The 11,142-nt window shown below is 61.4% G+C and overlaps 3 protein-coding genes across 3 annotated transcripts; 2 read left to right on the top strand and 1 right to left on the bottom strand.

Moving 5' to 3' along the window:
- Window positions 1-974: 974 nt before the first annotated feature.
- On the bottom strand, window positions 975-3,861 carry CRYAB (crystallin alpha B). The gene is made up of 3 exons (NM_001242752.1): window positions 3,640-3,861; window positions 1,754-1,876; window positions 975-1,178 (listed from the first exon to the last, which is right to left on the bottom strand). The coding sequence occupies exons 1-3, from the start codon at window positions 3,859-3,861 to the stop codon at window positions 975-977; spliced, it is 549 nt and encodes a 182-aa protein (NP_001229681.1).
- A 671-nt stretch (window positions 3,862-4,532) lies between these two features.
- Window positions 4,533-6,602, top strand: HSPB2 (heat shock protein family B (small) member 2). Its single transcript, XM_029075704.1, is given in 3 exon segments — window positions 4,533-4,740; window positions 6,020-6,102; window positions 6,104-6,602. Coding segments are annotated over 3 exon segments (543 nt in total). The 5' UTR covers window positions 4,533-4,646; the 3' UTR covers window positions 6,470-6,602.
- Window positions 6,603-8,634: 2,032 nt separating this feature from the next.
- On the top strand, window positions 8,635-10,925 carry LOC114815048 (translation initiation factor IF-2-like). Its single transcript, XM_029075090.1, has 4 exons — window positions 8,635-8,754; window positions 9,023-9,063; window positions 9,178-9,239; window positions 10,504-10,925. The coding sequence occupies exons 1-4, from the start codon at window positions 8,723-8,725 to the stop codon at window positions 10,765-10,767; spliced, it is 399 nt and encodes a 132-aa protein (XP_028930923.1). The 5' UTR covers window positions 8,635-8,722; the 3' UTR covers window positions 10,768-10,925.
- The last annotated feature ends 217 nt before the right edge of the window (window positions 10,926-11,142 follow it).

Below are 11,142 nucleotides of genomic sequence, written 5' to 3'. Positions count from 1 at the left end.
CTCGGGCCAGTCACTTAACTTCTCTGGGTCTCGGTTACCTCATCTGTAAATTGGGGATTAAGAATGTGAGCCCCATGTGGGGTAGGGACTGTGTCCAACCTGATTAGCTTGTATTTACTTCAGCACTTAGAACAGTGCTTGGCACGTAGTAAGCACTCAACAAGTACCATAATTATTAATTATTTATTCCTGACCCATATGGGAAACAGATAAGAAACAGGCCCTGCCTGACCTGCCGGTGACTGTGTGTCTGTGGTCGTGTTGTTCCCCATCTCATTTGTATGCACACATACCCGCAAACACACACCCTCTCGCACACTCCCACAGCGGACACGGTGGTGGCCTAGCGGCTAGAACACGGGCCTGGGGGTCGGAAGGACCTGGGTTCTAATACCGGCTCCATCATTTGAAAGCTTCGTGATCTTGGGTAAGTCACCTCACTTATCCGTGCCACAGTTCCCTCCTCTATAAAAGGGGGATTAAGACCCTGAGCCCCACGTGGGACATGGACTAGGTTCAACTGGATTAACTCGTATTTACCCCAGACCTTAGTACCTGGAACATAGTAAGCGCTTAACAAATACCGTTAAGAAACAAATGTCAACTCCAGGCTTGGCCCCTCTCCCTCCTCCATTGCTAGACTGTGAGGCTTATATTAAGGCTGTGAGCCCTATATGGGACAGGGACGGTGTCCAACCCGATTAGCTTGTAACTATCTCAGCACTTAGTACAGTGCCTGGCACATAGATTTCTGCTCTATCCCCCGCCCTCCCGCCCACCCCTCCCATGTCTCCAGACGGCTGGCAGCCCCCCGGGACCCCCGGAAAGACCAGGCACAGACACCGCTGACAACTGATGCTTTATTGGTTCGGTCCCCTGGACCTGCCCTCGGCACCGGCACCAGCCGGGTCGGGGCCTGCGTCCTCCCGCCGGACCTGGGCTGAGGAGGGACGGCGGGGCTGGAGGAGGTCGGCCTACTTGCGGGGGGCCGCGGTCACGGCGGGCTTCTCCTCCCGCTTGATGGGGATGGTGCGCTCGGGGCCGGCGGCCTGCTTCCGGGGGCCGGTCACGCTCAGCACCCCGTCGGATGACAGGGACGAGGTGATGGCGAGGGCGTCCACGTCGGCCGGGAGCCGGTACTTCCGGTGGAACTCGCGGGAGATGAAGCCGTGCTCGTCCTAGGGAGGGAAGCAGATGGAGGCAGGAGGTGAGGCAGGCCCTCCTTCACTTCCGGCCTCCCCACCCAGCACCTCAGCCCAGGGCAGATCCAGGGGCCAGGAGCCTGGCCAGGTGGTCCGCTCCCACTGGTGGCCCTGAGGGAGGGTCACCAGGGAAGCGCGATCCCCATGAGAAGCAGCGTGGCTCAGTGGAAAGAGCACGGGCTTGGGAGTCAGAGGTCATGGGTTTGAATCCCGGCTCTGCCACTTGTCAGCTGTGTGACTGTGGGCAAGTCACTTCACTTCTCTGTGCCTGTTACCTCATCTGTAAAATGGGGATTAAGATTGTGAGCCTCACCTGGGACAACCCGATTACCCTGTATCTACCCCAGTGCTTAGAACAGTGCTCTGCACATAGTAAGCACTTAACAAATACCAACACCCTGAAACTCGGACAGAACCTCACACCACAAGCGCCCGTGTCCAGCTTCCTGTCCCAGCCCCATCTCCCTCCCCCTGCCATCCCCTCGGCTTCCAGTGGACCCCAAGGGGGTCGGGGGACGGGGCGAGGCGGGCGGCAAAAAGCGGGCAGTTACCTGGCGCTCCTCGTGCTGGCCGTGCACCTCAATCACGTCCCCCAGCACCTTGACTTTGAGGTCCTCCGGGGAGAAGTGTTTCACGTCCAGGTTCACGGAGAACTTGTCCTTCTCCAGTCGCATCTTGTGGGAGCCAAGGGAAAAGAGTGTCACAGGGTCAGGAGGAAGATCACAGGGCTCTGCCCCCTACCCTGTCCCTACCCAGCCCGAGGCCTGAGGGGTGGTCCCAGAGTGTCCTGAAATCAGCTAGTCTGGCCCACCCACCTGGGACCCGTCATCCCCCACTACAGCTGCAGAAATCTTTAAATAACTCTTGGGGTCCCTGGTGGGAGTGTGGGGGATGGTACAGGGCCCCTGACTCAACCTGTCCTGATCAGCTGGGGTGGGATGGGAGGGAGCCCAGATGGCCCATGACGTGATCACAACCCCCCACCCCCACCCAGAGGGAAGGGACATCCCTCACTTTCCCCCCCCCCCCCACACCGGCCTCCTCGGGCGACAAGTTTTCCAGCCTGCCCTTCCAACGCCCTTGCAGGCCCTCTGTTTGCTTCCGTGGATATTTTTAACCTGGCTCCTCTGCCAGCCCCAGCCCCTGGCATGGCTGAGGGTTGGAGGAGGAGGGGCAGAGACCACCCCAGACCTCCTCTGGGCCTTGAGGCTTCCAGCCCAGCCCCTCCCAGTCTCCCCAGGTGGGGGAATTGGGGAGGGGGATAATGGGAAGTTGAGAGGGAGAGCAAAGAGCCAGAAAGGACGGCGGGAGGTATCCCGGGAACAGCCTGACAGGGTTGGAAAGCAAAAGAAACTTATCTGCTCCTTGTGGACAGGAAGCATGCCCACCAATTCTATTGTCTTGTACTCTCCTGAGGGCTTAGTCCAGTGCTCTGCACACAGGGAGTGCTCACTCAATAAATACCATTGTCCAGGGGGACAGTAGCACTCGGCCTCTACCTTCTACCACCTGGGAGCTTCACCCTGGACCTTCCACCCCCCCAGCCCCAGGGCCAGAGGAAGATGCTGGAGGAGAGGATGGCGGAGGGTCTCTGACCTTTGGCTGTCTACTATCTGACCAGTCACTGACCATTAACCACTGACTGAACACTCTGTACCTACTCTGTCTCCCTGACTCAATGCCCCTTGTCAGACTCCCTTCCACTATGTCCATTGACTACTGTCTGACTGCTCTCTGTTCACCCTGCTGACCATTATCTTTTCTCTGACTGATCCTGGTCTGTCCAATATCTCACCACTGTCCACTCTGATTGCTGACTACTGCCTGACCACTCTCTCTTCCCTCTGTTGATCATTATCTTTCCTCTGATGCTTGTCAGTCCACTATGTCACCACTGTCCACTCTGTCCACTGACTACTGCCTGACCTCTCTCTGTTCAGTCTGCTGACCATTATCTTTCCTCTAACTGATCCTTGTCAGTCCACTATGTCACCACCGTCCACTCTCTGTCCACTGACTACTCTGTGATCACTAAGTGCTTTCTATCCTCTATCCCACCACTGTCCACTCCCTGTCCACTGACTATTGTCTGATCACTCTGTTTACTCTGCTGCCTGTTATTTTTTCCCTGGCTGACCCTTGCCAGCACACTATCACCATGGTCCACTCTGTCCATTGACTACTGTCTGACCGCTCTCTGTTCGCTCTGCAGTCTGACCACCGTCTTTCCTCTGACCGAACCTCGTCAGTCCGCAATCTCACCACCGTTCCACTCTATCCACTGACTACCGTCTGACCTCTGTCCTTCCACTAGCTACCCTTTGACCGCCCTCCGCCCGGCCTGCTGTCTGATCAGGATCTCTCCTCGGATGGAGCCTCTCCCGTCCAGTACCTGACCCGACCCAGGACCGACCCCGCTCGGGGAGGGGGCGCTGACCTCGGAGAGTCCAGTGTCGATCCAGCTGGACGGCCGGAGGAAGGAGGGCCTCAGGTAGCAGGAGCTCAGGGCCGGGAAGGAGGTGGGGAAGGCCGGGAAAGAAGTGGGGAACAGGTCCGAGTCCAGGAGGTGTTCCCCGAAGCCCTGGTCGAAGATGCGGCTGGACGTGGGGAAGGGCCAGAAGGGCCGGCGGATCCAGGGGTGGTGGATGGCGATGTCCATGCTGGTCGGGGGGCTCTGGCTGGCTGGGCGGCGTGTCCGGCCCGCGGCCCCGGCCGGATCCTTATATACGGGCGCCCGGTGAAGTTTCTGGAAAGGTGATGTCAGTCCGGGCCCCGGGGGCCGCGGGCCCAGCTGGGGTTGGGTCGGCCCGTGATTCCCGCCTGGGGACTCACCGAGCTAAGAAAAGAGAGGAGTCCGTCCGTCCGTCCGTCTGTCCGTCTGAACGCCCCCGGCCGGCCGACCGCCCCCTCCGCTCCCAGCTGGGCCGGAGCCAGGAGTCCCCGTCCCCCCGCCGGCTCGCGTGCCAGGGCCTCGTGCCAGGGCCTCGTGCCAGGACCTCGTGCCAGTGGCTATATCGGGCAGGGGCGGCGTCCGGCGCTGGGGGCTTCGCGTCACTGTCAGCGGGAGGCCGGGAGAGTAGGGTGGGGGGCCGGGGTGGGGGCTGCCCCCTGGACCCCCCGCCCCAGCCTGCCGGACCCCTTGCCTGGCTTGGAGGAGTGACCTTTCACCCTTCACCCCGGGGCAGAGGCGGCCCCGAGTTAAACCCAGATCAGGGGGTCGCAGGGGGGGAAAGGGGGTCCTCCTCAGTTGTTCCCTCCCTCCCCTTCCCCCTCCCCGTCCCGGGGCGACCCCGCCCCCTTCCCCCGCACTATTTCGGACGCCCCCCGGGCCCTGCCCCTGCCCCTGCCCCTGCTCCGGGCCCTGCCCCTGCCCCTGCCCCGGGTCCGACGGAGTGTCCGGGAGGGAGGGGCGTCCGGCCAGTGTCCGCAGCGCCCGCAGGGACCATGTCGGGCCGCTCGGTGCCCCACGCCCACCCCGCGGCCGCCGAGTACGAGTTCGCCAACCCCAGTCGCCTGGGCGAGCAGCGCTTCGGGGACGGTAGGGCACAGACCCCCCGGCTTTCTGACCCCCTCTAACGACCCTCCCCCCTCCGCCTCCACACCCCGATCCGGACTGACCCCCACCCCCCGGACCCGGGACGGACGGGTGATCTCCCCCCCTCCCCCATCTTCCCCCCATCTGCTCCATCAGAGGAAAGGGCACGGGCTTGGGAGGCAGAGGTCGTGGGTTCTAATCCCGCCTCTGCCACTTGTCAGCTGTGTGACTTTGGGAAAGTCACTTCACTTCTCTGGACCTCAGTGACCTCATCTGGAAAATTGGGATTATGACAGGGAGCCCCACGTGGGACAACCTGATGACCTTATTGACACCCCAGTGCTTAGAGCAGTGCTTGGCACATAGTAAGCGCTTAACAAATATCATCATTATTATTATTATTATTATCAATATTCTCCCTGGCTACCCCCCACCCCAAATCCTCCCCCGTCTGTTCCCCCCGCCTCCAATATCCTCCCTGGCTCCTCCATAACCTCCCCCTCCCTTCTGCCACACCCCCCAATGTCCCCCTCCCCAATCTCTCCCTCCAGGATACCCTTCCCAATCTCTTCCCATCTACCTCATCTTAGTCTCCTCCCTGGCTACTTCCCGCCCCAAATCTTCCCCCAACTGTCCACCCCTTAATATCCTCCCTGGCTCCTCCACAACCTCACCCCCCCAGGTCCCCTTCCCCAATCTCTCCCTCCAGGATACCGCTCCCCAATCTCCCCCCACCTACCTCATCTTAATATCCTTCCAGGTTACCCCCCGCCCCAAATTCCCCCCATCTTCCTCCCCCCAATATCTTCCCTGGCTTCTCCACAACAACCTCCCCCTCCTGTCTGTCCCACCCCAATGTCTCACTCCCCAATCTCTCCCTCCAGTATATCCCTCCCCAATCCCTTCGCATCTACCTCATCTTAATGTCCTCCCTGGCTACCCCCCGCCCCAAATCCACCCCCATCTCTCCACCCCTTAATATCCTCCCTGGCTCCTCCACAACCTCACCCCCTCTATGTTCCCCTCCCCAATCTCCCCCCATCTATTTTATCTTAATATCCTGCCTGGCTAGCCCCCCACCCCAAATCCTCCCCCATGTGTTCACCCCTTAATATCCTCCCTGGCTCCTCCACAACTTTACCTCCCCTATGTCCCCCTCCTCAATCTCTCCCTCCAGGATACCCTTCCCCACTCTCTCCCACCTTCCACACCCCAATCTCTCACCCTGCCCCGAGCTGACCGGTGTGTCCCCCTCTCTCCCTTCCCCCCAATGTCCGTCCAGGCCTGTTCCCGGAGGAGCTGTTGACGCCCACCCTCTTCCACGGCTACTACGTGCGTCCTCGGGCGGCCCAGGCCGGGGTGGGCGGCTGCGGGGGGGGTGTCGGAGCTGCGGCTCAGCGAGGGCAAGTTCCAGGCCTTCCTGGACGTCAGCCACTTCACGCCGGACGAGGTGGCCGTGCGGACGGTGGACAACCTGCTGGAGGTGTCCGCGCAGCACCCGCAGCGCCCGGACCGCCACGGCTTCGTGTCCCGCCAGCTCTGCCGGACCTACGTGCTGCCCCCCGACGTGGACCCGTGGAGGCTCCGTGCCGCCCTCTCCCACGACGGCGTCCTCCACCTGGAGGCCCCGAGGGGCGGCCGACGCCTGGACACCGAGGTCAACGAGGTGCCCGTCTCCCTGCTGCCCGCCCCGCCCGACCCGGACGAGGATGGGGAAGGGGCAGAGCCCTGAGCCCGTCCCGCTGGCTCCCGGGGAGGGGGGCTGACCTGCCGCCGGCCTCGCATCTGCCGGGGTCGGGGGTCGGAGGTCATGGGTCGTCGTCTGGCCGGCTGCATCAATAAAACCCCTCTCTGAGGGTCCCGCCTGCCCGGCTCTCTGTTGGGGGGCCGGGGAGGGGAGGTCGAGGCTACGGATGCTAGAGGGGCTCCCCTAAGGTCAGCTCGCCCCCTCCCTGATGGCTGGGCAATGCAATGGGGGTTCAGCCGGACCTCATGCCTGACCTCCAAGAGAGATGGAGGATGGACCTCGTGGCGGTAACCTCCAGACACCCAGACCCCTCGCCGACCCCTCACCCTGGGGGAGGAGGCCGAAGCCGGGGTCCGGAGAGAGGTGGGGGGCTGTGGAGGCCTTGGAGCATCTGCCCCTGGGGAAATCTGGCCTGCTTGGTGCGGGCGAGAGATCCTCTGACCCTGCCCATCTGGTCATCAACAGCCAAAGCAATAATAATAATAATTATTATTATTATGGTGTTCAAGTGCTTACTATGTGCCAAGCACTGTTCTAAGTGCTGGAGTAGAGTCAAGGTGAGGCTCACAGTCTTAATCTTTATGGTCTTTTACAGATGAGGTACCTGAGGGCACAGAGTGCCCAGAGTCACACAACTGACAAGTGGCGGAGGTGGGATTAGAACCAACGCCTCAGACTCCCAAGCCCAGGCTCTTTCCCCTAAGCCGTGCTGCTTCAAGTCCCCGGCATCCGAGAGCACTGAAACACAAAACTCATTTTCCAGTGAGAGGGTGGGAGGTTCCTGGAGGGCGGGAGATGAAGCGGGCACTAAATGATCTCTCTTAGAATTGACTCTTAATAAACCGCCCGGAAGAGATGGCCACCGACCACCTCTTCCAAACCTCAGAGCCCTCAGCTCTGACCTTCTTCTGGGCCGTGACACCCCCCAGACCGGACAACTCCAAGGGTCGGGGTAGGAGTGGCCACAGTGGCTAGCTTTGTGGGGGCGATGGGGCCAGTGTCGCTGGTTTCAGCTGTGGGAGTGATGGGCCATGGTCCCCTGGGTCCAGCTGTGGGGGTGATGGAGGCTGAGAGGATGAAGAACAGTGTCCAGTGCTTAGAACTGTATTCAGTGCTTAAAATAGTGCTTGGCACATAGTAAGCACTTAACAAATACCATTATTATTATTATTATTCCCCACGGCAGTCCGGGCTGGACCCAGAACTTCCAAATTGGGCCAGAAGATCCCAGAGAGTGTTTCAGAGCCGTCAGGTGGGCGCAGCCTGGTGGGCCCTGTCTGCCCGTCCCGCTCACTGCCCCCAGCTCCGCCTCGCAGACCCCCCAACAATGAGCCCCGTGTGGGACAGGGACTGTGTCCAGCCCGATTTGCTTGTATCCACCCCAGCGCTTAGTACAGTGCCTGGCACCTAGTAAGCGCTCAACACCTACTCCAGTTATTACTGTTATGATTGATTCCAGCGCTTAGAACAGTGCTTGGCACGTAGTAAGAGCTTAACAAATGATTTTATGATAGGACTTAGCGGGCAGGGGCGGCAGTGGAGGTGCGGACCGGAGGGCCGGACCGTCCAGCAGGGGGCGTGCTCTCCGGGCCGGTTCGTCCAGCAGGGGGCGTGCTCTCCGTGTCGGGATCAACGGGCCGGCTTGTCCAGCAGGGGGCGTGCTCTCCGGGTCGGGCTCAACGGTCCGGTTTGTCCAGCAGGGGGCGTGCTCTCCGGGTCGGGCTCACCGGACCGGGACCGGTTCGTCCAGCAGGGGGCGTGCTCTCCGGGCCTGGCCGGTGGCCGGAGGAGAAACAGTCAATCGTATTTATTGAGCGCTTACTATGTGCACAGCACTGGACTAAGCGCTTGGACTGGACAATTCGGTCACACAGAGAGACCATCCCTGCCCAACGACGGGCTCACAGTCTAAACGGGGGAGACGGCAAAGCGAAAGAGAACAAAACAGAAACAAGAGCGCATCATCAAGATAAATAGAATCAAGGAGATATACAGCTCATTAACAAAATAAATAGGGCAATAAATAAGATGTACAAATGAGCACAGTGCAGAGGGGAGGGGGGGAAAAGTAGAAGGTGGAGGGGGGGGAGGGGACCTGCCCTGCCCGGTCCCGCCCGGTCCCGCCCCGCCCGGGAACGAGGAAACGCACCTCCCGCGGGGCGCCTCGACCCGGGGGCAACTCGACCCGGGGGCAACTCGACCCGGGGGCAACTGGTCGGGAGGCGGGGGTGCGGGGTCATGGGGGGCCGGCTCTGCTGCGGGGGCGGCCGGTGAGCGCGGGCCCCGGGCCGGGGGAGGCAGGGGCGGGCGGGGGGATCGGTCCACCGCCCCAGCCGGGCTCTTTTCCTGGCCGGGATTGGGCCTGGAGCGGGGCAGGCGGGGCTTCTCCGCGGCCCCGCGCCCCCCGGGATGGAGGGAGGGGGCGACCAAGCCGAATTGTCCATTCCAAGCGCTTACTACAGTGTTCTGCACATAGTAAGCGCTCAATAAATACTAATGAATGAATGAATGAACCCAGGACCGTCCCATCCCCCGCAGGTGCTGCCCGGTACCTTGTGTCAGGGGCAAGGGGAGCGCAGGTACCGCGGGGGGCCGGGGGCTGGGCCGGGGGGTCGGGGGAGGCTTCTGGGTTCCGGGGGTGGGGGGTCGATCTCTCTCCGTGTGTTCTCCCCCCCCTCCTCCGCCCCCTGCAGAGACCCGCTTTCGGGAGACCCCGGCCCGGCCGCCGCCACGGCCCCCCAAGACAACAGCCACGGTAGGTGCTAATAATAATAATACTAATAATTATGTTGGTATTTGTTAAGCGCTTACTAGGTGCAAAGCACTGTTCTAGGCGCTGGGGGAGATACAAGGTGATCGGGTTGTCCCACCCTGAGCTCACAGTCTTCATCCCCATATTACAGATGAGGGAAGTGAGGCCCAGAGAAGTGAAGTGACTTGCCCAAAGTCACACAGCTGACAAGCGGCGGAGCTGGGATTAGAACCCATGACCTCTGACTCTCAAGCCCGGGCTGTTTCCACCTAGCCACCGGCCGCTGGGGCCGTGTGGACACTCACCAATTCACCCATCAGTCAATCAATCAATCAATCAATCAATCAATCCTGTGTTTACGGGGTGCAGGGCACTGTACTAAGCACCTGGGAGAATGCACTGCAACAAGGGACTCCATTAGAACCATATTCATTCATTCATTCAGTCGTATTTATTGAGTGCTTACTGTGTGCAGAGCACTGGACTAAGCGCTTGGAATGTACAATTCGGCAACAGATAGCGACCATCCCTGCCCAACAATGGGCTCACAGTCTAAGTAATCAGGCATCAGTAACAAGATATAACAATATATAAAAATATAACTTATTAGAGAAGCAGCAGGGTGTAATGGCTAGAGCCGGGGCTGGAGAGTCATGGGTTCTAATCCCGCCTCTGTCCCTAGTCTGCTGTGTGACCGACCGTGGCCGAGTCACTTCATTTCTCTGGGCCTCAGTTCCCTCCTCTGTAAAATGGGGATGAAGACTGTGAGCCCCACGCGGGACAATTGCTGGCCTTGTAGCTACCCCAGCGCTTAGAACAGTGCTTGGCATGTAGTAAGCACTTAAATACCGTACATTTTTTTCCCTCTCTGGGCCTGTTACCTCCGTAAAAGGGGGATTGGGCCCGTGAGCCTCACATGGGGCAAGGGACTGTGTCCAACCCGATTGTATCCACTCCAGCGCTTAGTACAGCGTCTGGCACACAGTAAGCGCTTCACAAATACCCCCGCTATTAGTGTTATTTAATGTTGTATGTATTAGGCGCTTACAAAGGGTCAAACACTGTTGGAAGCGCTGGGTTAGATACCAGCCCGTGTTCCTCGAGGGGCAGGCCCGCAGACTAAGTAGGGGTCAGGGCTCAAATTCCCATTTTAGAGGGGCCTCTGCCCCCGGAGCCTGGCGAGGCCGGGGTGGCGGAGGCGGGCCCGGTCGGTCCGTCCGTCCCGGGGTCCGGCTGAGACCCCCGCCCCCCGCCCGGCTGTCCGCAGGATCACACCTATGAGGTGGTCGGGGAGGCGACCGGACCCCGGGGGCCGGAGCCGGGACCGGACGAGGGGCTGCACTACGCGGAGATCCGGCTGGGCGGCGGGGACCGGCCCGACCCCGACCCCGACCCCGACCCCGACCCCAAGAAGCCCCCGCGCCCGGCCCATGCCGCCCAGACCGAGTACGCCCACATCCGCTGCTCTCCGGACCCCCGGACCGCCCGGACCCCCCGGCCGGTCAGCAGCAGCGCCGGGACTCTGGTCTGAGCCCGGACGGACGAGAAGGACACGTCGGGCCCGAGACCTCCGCCCGCCGGCGGGTCGGTGGGGACGGGACCCCTGCCGAGGCCTGGGGACGGGGGCGCAGCACTGTCCCGGGACCCCCCGGCTGGAAGCTGAGCTTCCCGGAGTCCAGCTCGGGGCGGGGGGGGGGGCGGCGGCGCGGGCTGGTGACCGGGGGGGGGGTCGGTAGGGGGGTCCGGGAGGACCGGCCGGCCGCCGTCCGGGACGGAGGGTCCGGAGCCGGGGAGCTCCCCGCGGAGGGGCAATAAACGGGGCTCGGAGCCTCCCGAGGGTGTGGCTGCCGTCTTTTCGACCGGCGCGGAGGCGGGTCCGACGGCTGGAACCTGGACCCGGACCTGG

Source organism: Ornithorhynchus anatinus, chromosome 11 (assembly GCF_004115215.2).
Source record: "Ornithorhynchus anatinus isolate Pmale09 chromosome 11, mOrnAna1.pri.v4, whole genome shotgun sequence".
In the NCBI taxonomy this organism is placed as follows: Eukaryota; Metazoa; Chordata; class Mammalia; order Monotremata; family Ornithorhynchidae; genus Ornithorhynchus; species Ornithorhynchus anatinus.
This window is presented reverse-complemented; position numbering and strand designations above follow the sequence as displayed.

Excerpts from the sequence above, each read along its gene's own strand:
- CRYAB (NM_001242752.1), bottom strand. The coding sequence starts at position 3,861 with ATGGACATCGCCATCCACCACCCCTGGATCCGCCGGCCCTTCTGGCCC. Across the intron at positions 1,877-3,639 it reads TCGACACTGGACTCTCCGAG|ATGCGACTGGAGAAGGACAA; the intron begins GTCAGCGCCCCC and ends GGCTCCCACAAG. Across the intron at positions 1,179-1,753 it reads GCCAGCACGAGGAGCGCCAG|GACGAGCACGGCTTCATCTC; the intron begins GTAACTGCCCGC and ends TTCCCTCCCTAG.
- LOC114815048 (XM_029075090.1), top strand. The coding sequence starts at position 8,723 with ATGGGGGGCCGGCTCTGCTGCGGGGGCGGCCG. Across the intron at positions 8,755-9,022 it reads CTCTGCTGCGGGGGCGGCCG|GTGCTGCCCGGTACCTTGTG; the intron begins GTGAGCGCGGGC and ends CATCCCCCGCAG. Across the intron at positions 9,064-9,177 it reads CAGGGGCAAGGGGAGCGCAG|AGACCCGCTTTCGGGAGACC; the intron begins GTACCGCGGGGG and ends CGCCCCCTGCAG.